The following is a 14,850-nucleotide window of genomic DNA, read 5'->3' as shown; positions in this document are numbered from 1 at the left end:
GGGTTTAAAGAACAATGAAAATGATGAAAAAGATCATTCCCATTTATGGAGCACTTGTCATGTGTCAGGCGGCCAACCTACAATGGTGAAACAGGAAGTATTATCATTCTCATTTTACCAGTGAAGAAACTGACTCAAAGAAAACAAAAAGAAACAGAAGAAAGAGGAGAAGGAGGAAGAATGGAATGGAGAGAGGGGAAAACTTGCTCGTAGTCATGTAATTTCCAAGTAATCATGTCATCCAGAGGATGAACTAGGAACTAGTTCTTCCCTCTACACACTGTTCCTTCTCTTGTTACTTGTATTTGTAAATACATTATAACGAAAGTGATATATCATGATAGAGTCATACAGTTCCTCCACCATAGTCAATGGAGTCTGTCACTTCTGAGTTTAAATTCTACTTATTTAACTTAATTATCTTGGTTTTCTTATCCATAAACTAGGGATCATACTGTCATAGAGTTGTGATGACAATAAAACAAAATAATGAAGGAGAAGTGTTTAGCTTAGCCCAGTGCCTTGGCTCTGGTGAGTTCTCAATAAAAGATCATTGCTCAAACAAATCTGCAATAAAAATTTTGTACCCCAAACTGGGGGACTAAAAATTAAGTTTGAGGATAGAAAAAAAGACATTTTCTGACATGTAAGGTTTTGAGAAATTTACTTTCCAGGTAGCAAAATAAGGAATTAAGTTAAGACAGAAGAAACATAGGATCCAAAAAGTAATGCCCAGCCGAGAAAAAAAAGGTGAAAGGAATTGCCACAGTGCTGGTGAAGGGAAGTGTAGATGCAGCTGAGCCAAGCCTAGAGGGTAACCTATTGGGATTGGAGTAGACAGTGGTTCAGGGAGGATAACTCTAAGGAGAAAATAAAATGAGTACAATACTTGATGTTTTTGAATGTATTTAGAGAGAATTTAGAGTTATGGCAGGAAGTTTGGGATAAATTAAGGAAAGTATGTGTAGACAATTAAGCAAAAAAAGTGCTATTATTAGCTTCATGAGAATATAAAGGTTGTGTAAGAAAGGAAGGATCACAGTACACACCATGCCTTAGATGTGAACATAGTTCTCTACACACAATGATTTGAACACTAAGTATTCATTTGGCTAAAACTGCTGGTACAACCACTTTGGAAGGAGGGGAATTAAGTCTGTTTTTAGCCGGTGATGGATGGGAAAGTGTGCGGGGACAGAACACTGCAGGGAATAAAGACTTAAGTTCTTGTCTTTATGATGGGAAGGAAATCACTTCCCAAAGCTGGAAAACCCAAGAATGGCATGCAATTTAGAAACAGGGTAGAAAATAACAGAAGAAATTAATTGATAAAATGCTAAAAAGCCGTCCCTCAGGGTTATGGAAAATAAAAATGGGTAATGTGGCAAAGGACTGGTGTTTATTATAAATCTCTTAATAATCTTTTGCCTTTTAAATTGTGTACATGTAATATGACACTTTGATAAAAATAAATATTGGGGGTGAAAATCACGAAGAACTGAAAAAGTAGTGGAAAAAAGCAATTCCAAGTAGGGAGAACTAGGTTTGCTAATTTCTAGTAAGATTTTGTAACTATACACATTGCCTCTCTATAGTTATGTGATGTAGTCCAACTTCCTATGCCCCTTCTTTCACTTTTATTGACAATTATATAACTAAAGTTGATATAAAAAACATATAAAAAATGCTAAAGTGTGTAAAGCAAGTGCAGAATAATATGCCCATGTTACTAAAGAGTGAAGAAAAATGGGCTTACCTAAATTAGTGAGAAGGTAAGCAATTTTTTCATAAGCCTGTAATAAAAGAAAACAAATAGTTAATGTTATTATCTTCTTTTAGAAAACGCTGTTATTTACACTATTCAAGAAACATCTAAAGTATATTCTACATAGTGGTTACATTTTTAATTAAGCAGAAGCAAGTTTTAAATCTTACTCTACAGTGCTTTATATATACACATACACACACAATGCATGTATAAAAATGTGTTGTAAATATGTGTATATATACAGACACACTTGATTTCTGCAATAACATCTTTTCTGCTAGCTATCTTTATTTCCACTTTATAAATCAAAGAACTGAGACTTAGAAAAACCCCAAAGACATTCAACTAGTTAATGGCTGACCTGGGATTTAATAATCAAATTATATGTGCTTTTCACTACTCTGGAAGGTTAAGTGGAAGTATGTCTTCTTTACTATTGATAAAGAATTTTCCAGACTATGACAAAGGCAGTGGGCAAAGTTGCATTCCTAAAGAACAAAGCTGGTTTGGTGGTTATTTAAAACAAGATTCACTAGTCAGATCTGTTGAATCTGTAAGTCACATGCACAATAGATGTTTATAACATTTTTTATATTCTGCCACCTTCTCCTTGCCCCACCATACTCTGTGTACCACTCATACAGACTCAAGGAAAGAAAACATATTTCACAATATTCCAAGTAAATATAGTTGGAAATGTATATTTACTATAGACAGAAGGGTGATGTGTGTGTGTATGTAAATGTGACTACGTAACCCCACAATTCACAAATTATTCTTTAGATTATAAATTCCAATAACCCTGCCTATTGGCATGCAAAATCAAAAAGGTGTCTGGACACTTGAAAAGTTGTTCACCTTCCCTGACTGTTCTTTCAATAGAACTATTATGATTATTCATCTTGACCATGATTCAATCCATCTCTTCCTAAGATTTAAAGTGTTATCTTGAGACAAAAAGATTATATTGAGTACAATAGTCTCATTCTACCCCTGGTGCAGTTTTTTTTTTTTTTTTTTAACTGTACACTCAAGTAATCATTTCCAAATTTTAGGACGCGATTAGCTTGAATTCATGAGCACCAAAGTTATCCTGACTTTGTTCTTTTCCATGCCCCGTTTATCAACTAAGATGATTAGAGAAGGGTCTCCAGAGAGTATTGGAAGACAGCCTTATCAATCAGCAAATAGTACTTGAGTAGCTCCTATGCCTCAGGCACTGAATTAAGTGCCCTCATGGGGACTGAGAGAAAATTTTATTTAAATAACTGTCATTTAGAGTATTTGGCTGGTGCCAAACAGTGTTTTATATATACTATTATTTATATTTGTCCTTACAACAATATTATCAAATAGGTATTATGATTTCCATTTTACAGAACAGGAAACTAAGGTTTAGAATGTTAAGCACCTAACCCGAGATAATACTTCTAAGCAAGTAGCAAAGTCGGGATTTGGTATCATGGCTCTCTTGTACCACCTATGCTGTGCCTTGTCACATAACCACTTCAGATTTTGTCTTAATACTTAGCACATAGACCTGTCTGTAAGCCTGCGATGGTGATATCTGCAGCTGATGCCCCAAGGGATTACAATAACCTAATAACCTTTGGAGGAATGTTATGAATCACAAAAGATGTTGTGCCACCCCTGGATATATTGCTCTTGGAAAGCTGTCTGAGGTAGTGAACAGCCTGCATCACCCAAGGCCCAAATGCCCATTGGCATCATCATGATGATGAGTTACAAAATCAGTCCATGCAGAGTGACATGTTAACTCACCCACAAAGTGTAGGAAGAAACCACAATTCAAATATAACCAACTGGATGGTGTATTACAGCAATCACATTGACACAGCAAGGTGTGTGTGTGTGTGTGTGTGTGTGTGTGTGTGGTAGAATGGATATGTACTTGGGGGAGGAGAGAATAAGGGGATTCAGGGTCAATTGTTCTGGTTACTACATTATATACATGTAGTATATGTATATACTACATAAATATACATCATTATGTGTATATATATATATATGCAATATATGTGTGTGTGTAAAACATTTAAAAATAAAATAAAATTTAAAAAGTATATAAAATACCATATTGAGGAACCTATGCTTTTAAAAATTATTCACTAGTGCATTCAGTAAGCTGATATTCTGTGGTCATATATATTGGGTTAAAAATATTTATTAGGAATTTCTAATGAGTCAGGTACTATTCAGGGAACCAAATAACAGTGAACCAAACATAGTCTCTGCTTTCATGGAATTTAAACTCCTGTGCTCAGAGAAAGATGGCAAAGAAATATGTAATTGGCCAGGAGATGCAAAGTACTAAGAGGAAAGATGAAGCAGCCTGAGGGGTAGAGAGTAGTGGTGGCACAGCGTGCTATTTAGAGGGTGATCAGGGAAGGCATTTGAGCAGAGAGCTGCATGGAGTGAGGGAACCCAGCAGGGATGCAGCTCAGTATCGGGGGAAACAGAAATTGTAAGTGCAAATGCCTGAGCCTGCCATGGGCTTGGTGTGCTTCATGAAGGACAAGGAAGGTAGAGGGACAAGGGTGGAGGCAGTAAAGGTAGTAAGAGATGAGTCAGAGAGATCTCAGAGAGAAACACCTTTTCAGGGCCTGGTAGGCTATGGTGAGGACTTTAGAATTCATCCTGAGTTGAGAAATCATCTCCCTACTAATGCTTTGTTTTGGGGTGCAATGCAGAAATCAGTTGTGGGAAAAAATGGCAAAGGCAGAGAAAAAACAGCAAGGTTGTTGTGAAGGGGTAAATTAAGGAGTTGTACACGTGTTTTAATGCTCTTTATCTCTGAGTCAGAGGCTCACAATCTAACCTTCCTTGTAAAAAGGAGCTCCAAACAGACTTTTGCAGAGTCAAAAAGAGTCTGTACTTTTCCAGGAATCCTCCTTTTTGAATTTCTAGAAATCGTGGACATACATATGAAAAAACTAAACAAATACATTAAAAAAAAAGAAGCTAACCTTCTTATTAAATGGGTCATTTTGCATTGCTTCCTTTCGAGGTTAAGATGTGTGGTCTAACACTTTGAACCACCCTATTCCATAATAACCTATTTGCATCGTAATTACCAGTGGAAATCGGGTGTTGAGGAAAGTCAGGTACATTTTGAGGTCTTTGGGGATCAGGCCCATGAAGGAAACATAGGAATGTATTCTCTGGACTTTAGAGATGGAAGTGGATCAATAATGTGGAAGAGTCCAGAACCAGCATGAATACACAATAGCCAAGTGTATTCAGGGCTTTCTTTTTTTTTTTTTTTCCTTCCTTTTGGTTATAGTGTGCTCTATGCCTGGTACATGGCCTTTAAAATGAGAGGAGGAATACCAAAAGGAGTTTATCCTTTTATTGACAATGCTGAAATGGTTTAATTGGCTTAATCCCAGAAGTACAAGAGTACTTCTGCTGTGATGTTTCTATTTTCTCTTAAAAATTACATGTTAATCGTGAGACCAGAGAACTTTCATTCTTAAAATAATTCTTAGATTAATTGAGGTTTGATTGTCAAGCAACAAGAATATACACTTCTTAAGTAACTGCACATTTTAAATTTTTATCAAAATCTTTTTGGAAGTATTTCCTAATGATTGTTAACCATGCTACTTATAATGCTAACCTCTGGTAGCATTATATTTTGAGGGGCAGCAAAATAAAGAATAAAAAGGATGGGATTTGTGAAGAGCAACTCCTGGTTTCAAATGCTGGCTTTGTAGTTTTTTAGCTATATGCCTGGTAAAAGATGTTAAAGATAATAACTTGAAGTTTTAGTTATTGTTAAATTATTTGCAATTTATCTTTGGAAGATGTGATTTCTGATCTTGGCTGGGTATCAAAATCCCCTTAGCTCCTTAAATCACTGATTTCGTAATGCTATTTTGTGGACTAACTGGATCAGAATCACTTGGAGAGCATTATGGGAAATTTTTTGTTTTAAATACAGACTTCATAGTCCTACAAAGAAGATTCTGAATGAGACTCAGGAATCTGTAGTTTTTCAAAAGTGTTTCAGGTGATTTGATGAGTATAAGAGTAGGAAACAATCCTTTAAGTTACTTTTATGATCTGTAAAATGGGCCTGTCATCAAATTTTTATTATCTTGATCCATATTTCTCTCCCAAATTAAATATTTGTAGGAATGCCACAATCCACCTGTTTTAAAAGCTTAGAGAATATACATCCTTTGATTGTTAGTTTGAATGAAATTAACAAGGGCAGAAAACTTGAAAGACACTGAAAATATAATTCCAGTAACAAAAGTGACTTTGAGCACATACAATATTCGAAATGCTAGGATATCTGGAGAATAAAATATTTAAAATGTATTGAAAGAATATAGTCTAAATGTCTTTTAGGCATTAGGCAAAGACCTGGAGATATAAACATGAGGAAGCTACAGCCCCTGCTCATGAGGAATTTATAACCTGATCGCTGGAGAACAGGCATATCCCAAGCACTGTAGCAGAAGAGCATTCACAAAAGAGATTGTTTAATGCTATCAGGAGACTCTGATAAGGAGGGAGAATAGACCTGTCCAAGCACCTGTGAGAAGAACAGACACAAAGAGATTCTTTAATTCCACGTACGGGATCGAGAACAAATTTTATGAAAGAAGTGATCCTTAACTGAAATTTTCAAAGGTGAAGAGATATTCTTCAAGGAGAGAAAAAGAAAAAAAAGGTCAATAGAGGAGGCACTGTGAACCAAGAGATGGGTGTGAAATAGCAGAATGCCAGGGAGCAAGCACAAGTGGGTCTATAGGCTGGACTGCAGGGTGTGACAGGGAGGGGGCAAGACACAAACTCCAACAAGGGGAGAAGGGAAAACTGGCTTTAAATAATGGAGACCCTCCCATGCCATTGATGTCAGAGGCAATGGGAACCTGTTATACAGATCTGAGTACAAAATAAGATGATCAGATTTGTAATTTTGAAAGACCCTTGCAGCAGTGGTGTGAAAGGGAGATAGGAAGAGTGGAGAATAGAGACAGGAAGACTAACCAGTCGGAAAGCTGTGACAATAGCCTGAGCTAGAAATGACAAGCAGCTGAACTAAGGAAGCAGAAATGAGGATGGGGAGCAGGGAATGGATACGACAGAAGCACAGTTCACAACAGTCACTGATACGATGAAGGAGATGAAAGTAATGCATGAAGAATGGCAAGGTTTCTGGCTGTGTACATTAAACATGAAAAGTTCAGTTTTAAAAAATTATTTGGCTGATTTAAGCTATTTTTCCGTGCACTCATTTCATAGTTGCATGTATATGGTTTATAGCTGAAAAGCGTATTAGATTAATAGAATATTTTAACTGAGTCCAAATCCCTCGTTTGGGGAATATGGTAGCACAGGGATCACAAAGTCAAGCTATTAAGAAACACTTGTATGAGTACATTTGAAAAGTACATTTGTATGAGCTGTATATTTAGAGTTGTTCTGCAGATAACAAAAGATAGCATTTGGTATTCTAGGTGAATATTTTTGGTGGTATATTTTTTTAAAGAGTCTGATATTTTGACATTAATGATGTTAATCTATCCTTATTTGATTAAGCTCTTAAATTGATCCTGTGTGTTCAGGTGAGTCAGAAGGGCTGTTTAATAATCTGTGAGGTGCCTTAATATCCTGGGTGGGAAGGAAATGCATAAATTCAAAAGGGCATTATTTTTTTTACACTGATTGAATCTGAGAAATATAACGCTCCTTTCACATTTGGTGAGTTGGCTGTGTAATTCACTTCTTTTATGCTAAATCCATTTTAAAATCTTCTCCTGAGTTAGTTGCAAGGAGAAGTTGTATGGTCTATTTCACTTCTAACAATCCCTGAATCTGAAAGCCAAAATGCTCAACAAGTAGAAATAAACATTTAGAAAGAGGAAAGTCAGCTCTGTTTTCTCCTGGGAACTACGGATGCTTATTTCATAGCACTAGGCACTTACATGGGCTTTTGTATTTAATGAAGTAGAGCTAGTGGGATTTTAAGGATCTCAAAGGATGGTTTCTATGATAAAAATAGTACTATCCTTACCTGTCTACAGAGGTCCTTGTTGTCTGTAAATACAAGTACTTTGGAAGAAAGAATACACTAGGCCTCATCAAAAATATAAACTTAGTGAGAAGAAGTTGTATCTGAACCTATAAGAGAGAGGAATGTATGTTGGAGGGTCAATTGTGATTCTAGGGAAGGGGTGATCACGGAGGATAGAAATTGGAGGGGGAGCAGAATCAGAGTTCAAGGGACTGGGAATTGAGAAGCACCTGGAATAATATAAAACTGGAGTCTGGTACATCAGTGAAAACTTCACCCAGCCTGATAGAAAGTAATGGACTTTTATCAGGACACTAAGTTGAGGAACTGACGATTCAAACTGATGAAAGCCTGGGCAGTGTTCAGAGGGGCAGGGGAGAGGGAGAGAGCATAAATGAGAACAGAAGGAACAGACGGGGCGGAGAGAGAGATAGAGAGAGTGTGAGTGTGTGTCCTGGGATGTTAGCCATTGATCATTGATAAGCCTGTTCCTTACTTGGTGAAAGACAAAATTTAAAAAATGACCCAAAGTTGCTACCTAGGTGGCTGTGGTTTTATGGGTAACTCATATATAAAGTAAAAATAAAGTACATTCCAATTCTAATTTGTTCCAAATTTTATATCATGGTAGAATGTTTTAAAAGTAAAGGCTATTTTTTTCTGATTATAAATCAAAACCTACATATAGAGATAAATATTTGAATGAACAGAAAAAATATATATTAAATCAAATATTATCCTGAGATATAACCACTATTAACATTTTATTGTCACTCTTCAAAATGCAGGTGTGTTCCAATGGAAATCAAGTGAAATTGTATATCCTTCTTCCATAACTGTATGCCATGTACTTAAATAATATTAAAACTTAAAATTCAACCAACTTACTAAGGATAAGAAATTAGATCAGTTTAAAATCAGACTAGCTGATTGCTAGTATTACCTAGAAATGAATACATTAACCACTTAGCTTCCTTTTCCTTAGATAATGAGATCAACCACAATAACCTCTGTCCACGGGAAAACTGCCACAATACACTGGTTTTGTTAGAAACAATTTCTTTCCCTATCTGCCAGAATAGTTAATATAAAAACCATAAATATAAAACTCTACAATGTCCTTGCTGTGAATGGTTCCTCCTTCAATGTGGTGACTTTGTGCAATGCACAACATATACTTCCTTATACAGGCTACCACACAAGCCTCTCAATCCTAGCACTGTCTTTTTTCAATGTTTATTGTTCACTTTATGAGTCAAAAGCATAAATTAAAATACTGTACGGCTTATTTGGAGATACAGTAAGCAACATTCTTCTTCTGCAAATTAACCTAACCCTGAAGAAAGGAGTCTCCAGTAGAAAATATTAACTATTGTCCTTGCATTAATATTTACCCATTTCTCAGTGACTATTTATTTTCTCTTAAGAGCAGCTCTGATAATTTTAAAGTTAAATAGTAAATGGTTCCAGTTCTCTCCCGATTAACCATGTAACGTCAGTATCAATCCACATTTGGAACCAAATGCGTATTACCTGTTTATGTTATCAATATCATTGTTTGTGTATTGGTCAGCCCTCTATATGAATTATCTCACCATGTAAATATATAAGCACTAACACTTACTATATGCATAATCTGGGACAAGTTATTTAAGCTCTCTGAATTTCAGCTTCCTCATTTACTAAATGGAGAAAATACTGACCTTGTGGTGTTGTTGGAAGAATTAAAGGAAAGATATTACTCTAAATGTGCCAATAAGTGCCTCCTGTCTTCAGAAAATGGGGCCCCATCCACAGATCTTGCTGAAGAGGTAGACCTAAGCATAATATTGTCCTCGCAGCCATAGACATTTGGTTCATAAGTCACTTGGTATATGTGAAGTTGAACCAATCAGATGCTCTCTCTGAAAAACTAGCACATTGAAACACTGGATGATCTAAGTTAAATAAACTACAGAAATTGACCAACATGGTCATGAATTTAGAGCCAATGAAAATAACAAAAGCATAGCAATGCAACAGTATACCAGACTCTGAAAGGGAGGCCATGGGGAAGCAGATAGTCTCTTCCTGATAGAATGGAGCAGATATGCAAATAGAATCACTGGAAAAAGAGGTAGAAAGAAAGGAAAAGAGAAAGAGAGAGGGAAAGAAGATAGACAGAGGGAGAGAAAAACAGGAAGGCGGAGGGAGGGAAGGAAGGAAAAAAAAACTTAGTTCCAGAGGAATAAAAATGGAGTAGCTGTCTGACTGTTTTCCATTTCACATGAGGTCTTGGAGATAACAAGGCTACACTTTCAAACAGAATTTCCTATATCTTTCCAATAAATTCTCCTCTGAGGTTGAGTTTGTTGGAATGGCTTTCTAATCCAAACAATCCCTTATCTGAATGAAAAGAGCATAGCAGCATTTCTAGCACACACTAGATACTCGAGTAGAAGTTGTCGCTAAACTAAACTATAAACCCAAAGAGCAAGGAAGGCGATACGACTGTTGATTTTAATTTTTAAAAAATCCATCATGTAAACCACATAAACGAAATATTTTCTGTTGAGCCAAATTGTCTTTGCCAGAAATGATACTAGGTCTTATTTTGGCTGCCTGTAAGTCCAATCCAAGTATAAAGGAAACACATCCTCTCCTTTACCCACCCCTTGTACACCTACTGAAAAATCTGTAAACACTTACAAGATTCAGTGCCATAATGATCACAAAATTGATACAGACTGCAGCAGCAGAAGTTGCAAACTGCCAGTGTTGTTTGATGAAATTCCACTTGAATGATGCAAACTGTTCCATGACAATCAGGCGATACACCACGACTGCAAACACTGCAGTGATCACCAGAGAAATCTACAATATGGGAGACCAGAGGAGACATCCACACTGCATCATTAACAAAACAAAAGCAACACCATGGATCCAATACACTGACCCCAAAAGCTAAAGAAATGTACTTTTCCAAGAAAGCATATGTAAATTTAAAATTTCCTTTATGGAACTAACTTTCATTAGAGTCAAAATAAATGGTATAAGATTCAGTTGTTTCAGTGGGATATGCTGTTCAAATCTCCACTTTCACATGAATACTTGGTTTTAAAACAAAATATCTAATTTTAGGATGATCGTGTAATTTCCATTTTATCTTAGATGATCTTTGTTTCTCCCAAAGAGTGTTTTATTTAGGGATATGCACAAACTCCCTTTGTAATTATTCTGTGACCTGCTGTGATTTTTATTTTGTTTAATAGTATGTATGTACTACCAAGGTACTGAACAGGATAGTTTCTTACATCCTCGGGGTCACAAAATGAGTTGGTATCCTAGAACATCTTTCTAAACCTGGAATCCCACATTCTGAGATTTATGATTATACTTTACCATGAAGAATATTCCTGAGATAGAAACAAGAAGCCGAGTGACTTTGTCTGAGGAAGGCTGATGAGGCTCAGGTTTTCCACTGATGGGATTCACTCTCTCCATCTTGTAATACTTTGCTTCAAACTGGGGACGAAGTGTTTCCTATGAGAAAAACTAAAGTTAACTAAATATCTGTCACAAATTTTTTAAAAATCCAATATTTAATAAATTTCTGGAATTTGACCTATTTTTATATCAAGTCTTGGCAAAGAAGCAAATTGTAAAAAATTAGATGAAAGTTATTTTAGGGTTTATTTAACCCTAAACTATATTTTAATTAGCACAGTTTTCCACTAATGCAATTTAAGGAAACATCATAGAAGTGCTTTGAAAAAATTACACATTTCATCATTGATCTTTACTGTCTTCATAAAATAAGAATCTTGTTAGTAAAAAAAAGTCAAGTAAAAATTGAATGGTGGGGCTTCCCTGGTGGTGCAGTGGTTGAGAGTCCGCCTGCCGATGCAGGGGACACGGGTTCGTGCCCCGGTCCGGGAGGATCCCACATGCCGCGGAGCGGCTGGGCCCGTGGGACATGGCCGCTGAGCCTGCGCGTCCGGAGCCTGTGCTCCGCAATGGGAGAGGCCACAACGGTGAGAGGCCCGTGTACCGCAAAAAAAAAAAAAAAAAAATTGAATGGTGTTTAGCTGCTTCCTGCTTGGACATTAAGGACAGTGAATGATTTTCTGTACCATATGTTATTCCAGTTTCCTTATCTCCTGGTTTCTTAACATCTTACCTCCTCTTCTTCCCATTCAATAAGGTCCCAAGTATAGGTCAGTGTACTTCTTCTCCTTTTCCAAAACTCCAGGAAGACTGTGGCTATAAATAATAATAATATTATTATTATTACAATTCTTTACCTGACCATATCCCACTCTGTCATCATTGCCTTTCTTCTTGTATTGATGCATTCACATCCTATTATTAAATAATTAAAATTAACTACATTTGTATTAAATTTATGCAGCTGGAATGTTTTTTCCCTTACCCTCTTCTCCCTATCTGTGCAACTGCTATCAGCATGCACTCCTGATGGAGAGTGATTTTTTAAAATAAATTTATTTATTTAATTTATTTATTTTTGCTGCATGGGGTCTTCGTTGCTGCATGCGGGCTTTCTCTAGTTGTGGCGAGCGGGGGTTATTCATCGTTGCAGTGCACGTGCTTCTCATTTCGGTGGCTTCTCTTATTGTGAAGCACAGGCCCTAGAGCGCGGGCTTCCATAGTTGTGGCACACGGGCTCAGTAGTTGTGGCTCGTGGGCTCTAGAGCTAAGGCTCAGTAGTTGTGGCGCATGGGCTTAGCTTCTCCATGGCATGTGGGATCTTCCCAGACCAGGGCTCGAAACCGTGTCCCCTGCGTTGTCAGGCGGATTATTAACCACTGCGCCACCAGGGAAGTCCAAGAGTGATTCTTTTTATTGGAATAAATAAGCAGATATTTTTGTTACAATAGCATGATCTTGATCTTGTGAAACTGGGTTGGAGATGAAGCTGGAGATAAGAGGCCTTCAGTGGAAAAAGGAACTGTGTTGTCAGGGGAAAGCAGGGCTTCATGTGCATCAATGGAGGTAGAGAGTATTTTGGAAAATCTGAAGATGATACCCCCTAATTCTGCTCCTTAGCAACTATGCATTGTATTTATTTTTTCACTCCTACCTCTCTGACTATAATGACATACTTTTCTCAACGTTACAAAAATTTCAAAGATGCACATGCCGCATCCATCCCCTGCACTTCCATTTCCTATGTCCATTTCCAGCGGCTTTCCTCTGTGATCTAAAGTCAGTGGCACAGAGTAACAGAATCACAGGGTCAAGCATGTAAGAGAGGTAAGATTCTGTATGTAGTTTGTTCCAAGTTATTTTAAATTCACAGAAGGCAAGGCCCAGAGTCACTGACATACATCACTGACCTTGTCCAGAAATCTGCCAAAGCGTCCACAACACTTTATTACACTTTTTTCTGTACCTGCTTTTCCCCACACTTGAAGGTAAGTTTCTTGAGGCCCTTTTTTCCTTAGCGTTTTTAGTACTTGGCACACTGAAAATGCTCAATAAAATTTTGTTAAATGGAACTGAATTACCGAATCGAATTCAGTGATTGTGACTAACCCCTGGGGGAGTGTTTTTTGTATCATTCTAGAGGTTTTCAAATTATGCTCTGCGGAATGTCATGAAAGACATTGGAAGAAAGAGAGAATCCCCCTTTTTAATATATATATTGAGCAATCATGTTCAATTTTATTTGGAAAAATAATTATTGTTTAAAAAGTTTTAAAAACGACTTCACTGTACTTCCAGGTGGGGGAGTGGCTAATGAGAGGGGCAACACAGGAGAGTGGTCAATTCGGAACACAAATGAAGTTAAGTATGTCTGAATATGGAGCCCAAAAAAGAATTCCAAGTATTGTTTTCATCAGAAGAGATAAAAAGTTAAAGCTTTCTCAAAAGGAGACCCATCTGAAACGAGAGTATATCAGAGCAACCTCTCTGCCACAGCCAATTTGTACAACACCCAAGAACTACTAAAGAATCCCCCATTCCGTAGATTTGTTTTCAGCAACATCTGCAAGCATAATGTGCTTTCCCCACGTAGTATTGCAACATCACCGTACATGAGTTAGAAATAAAGAGCCTATACATATGTGTGAAACAGCAGATTTTGAATATTTGGGTTGAACTGTACTTGAAACAGCCTCATCTGATTAGTTGTAGAACCGGCTAGTCAAGACCTACTTGTATTGTTAAATTTCCTCTTTGTCTAAGGACATGGAATCTCTCTCTAACTTTACTTCCAATTTCCCTCTCCTTCTTCTCTCTCTCTAAAAACACTAAGTAAGAAATAAAGTAACAAGCATCTGAGTTCTAAGAACATGGGAAAGTCAGCATTTGAACTATAATCACTGAAAATCTTCACCAATTTCTGAAATCAGACTTCATATTTTTCCCCCTAAGCAATTTCATTTAGAAAGAAGAAGCTACACATAAATAGCACCGTGCTATATCAAAATAGGAGAACTTTCACTACAGTCTTGACCAGAGCATTAAATTTGATGTAATGTGTCTCTCTAAGCTAACTCTTCCTGTCAGTATGGTATTGGCATTTGTACATTAAATACGCATTCAGTAGCATTTGTTCACATTAACATGGATACTCTCAATTGATTTGCTAAAAAATTAGGTGTCTGCAAAAATAAGCTGTCAGCATTTTGCCATATATTTTTTATAAATACAATGTAATCTTTTTAAAGTTCTGGATTGATTTTTCTCAGGACTTTTCCTCATCTTGTCATTCAACTATTTGATATACTTTCTTTACTTAACTCTGCTGAACATTTTCTGATTATAAATGTAACACCAACAAAAATAACTGGAACAACTCCTGTATTATTCACTTCTGAAATACAGGAGTCTAGGAGGGCCTGCCATTTACGAGGCTTTCAATAAATGTATGCTGAATGAGTGAACTAAACTGTAAAGAACAGAAGTCACCTACAATTCCACCATTCATAAATAGTCACTGTTGCAATTCAGGTAATCCCATCCAAAGTATTTTTCTTAAGAAGTATACTTAGGACTGATATATCTCTGATACTCAGAGATATAGCCA

General features: G+C 36.7%; 1 protein-coding gene across 1 annotated transcript in view; it reads right to left on the bottom strand.

Moving 5' to 3' along the window:
- The window catches only part of ANO3 (anoctamin 3), a gene marked incomplete at both ends in the record, with an annotated part of 414,423 nt that overhangs the window by 25,439 nt on the left and 374,134 nt on the right, over positions 1–14,850 (bottom strand). The window contains 4 exon segments of the mRNA XM_082845360.1: positions 1,757–1,793; positions 10,506–10,670; positions 11,199–11,339; positions 11,977–12,059. Coding sequence (XP_082701486.1) covers positions 1,757–1,793; positions 10,506–10,670; positions 11,199–11,339; positions 11,977–12,059 — 426 coding nt within the window.

This window comes from Leucopleurus acutus (genome assembly GCF_964270905.1).
Source record: "Leucopleurus acutus genome assembly, chromosome: 8".
NCBI classification, from domain to species: Eukaryota; Metazoa; Chordata; class Mammalia; order Artiodactyla; family Delphinidae; genus Leucopleurus; species Leucopleurus acutus.
This window is presented reverse-complemented; position numbering and strand designations above follow the sequence as displayed.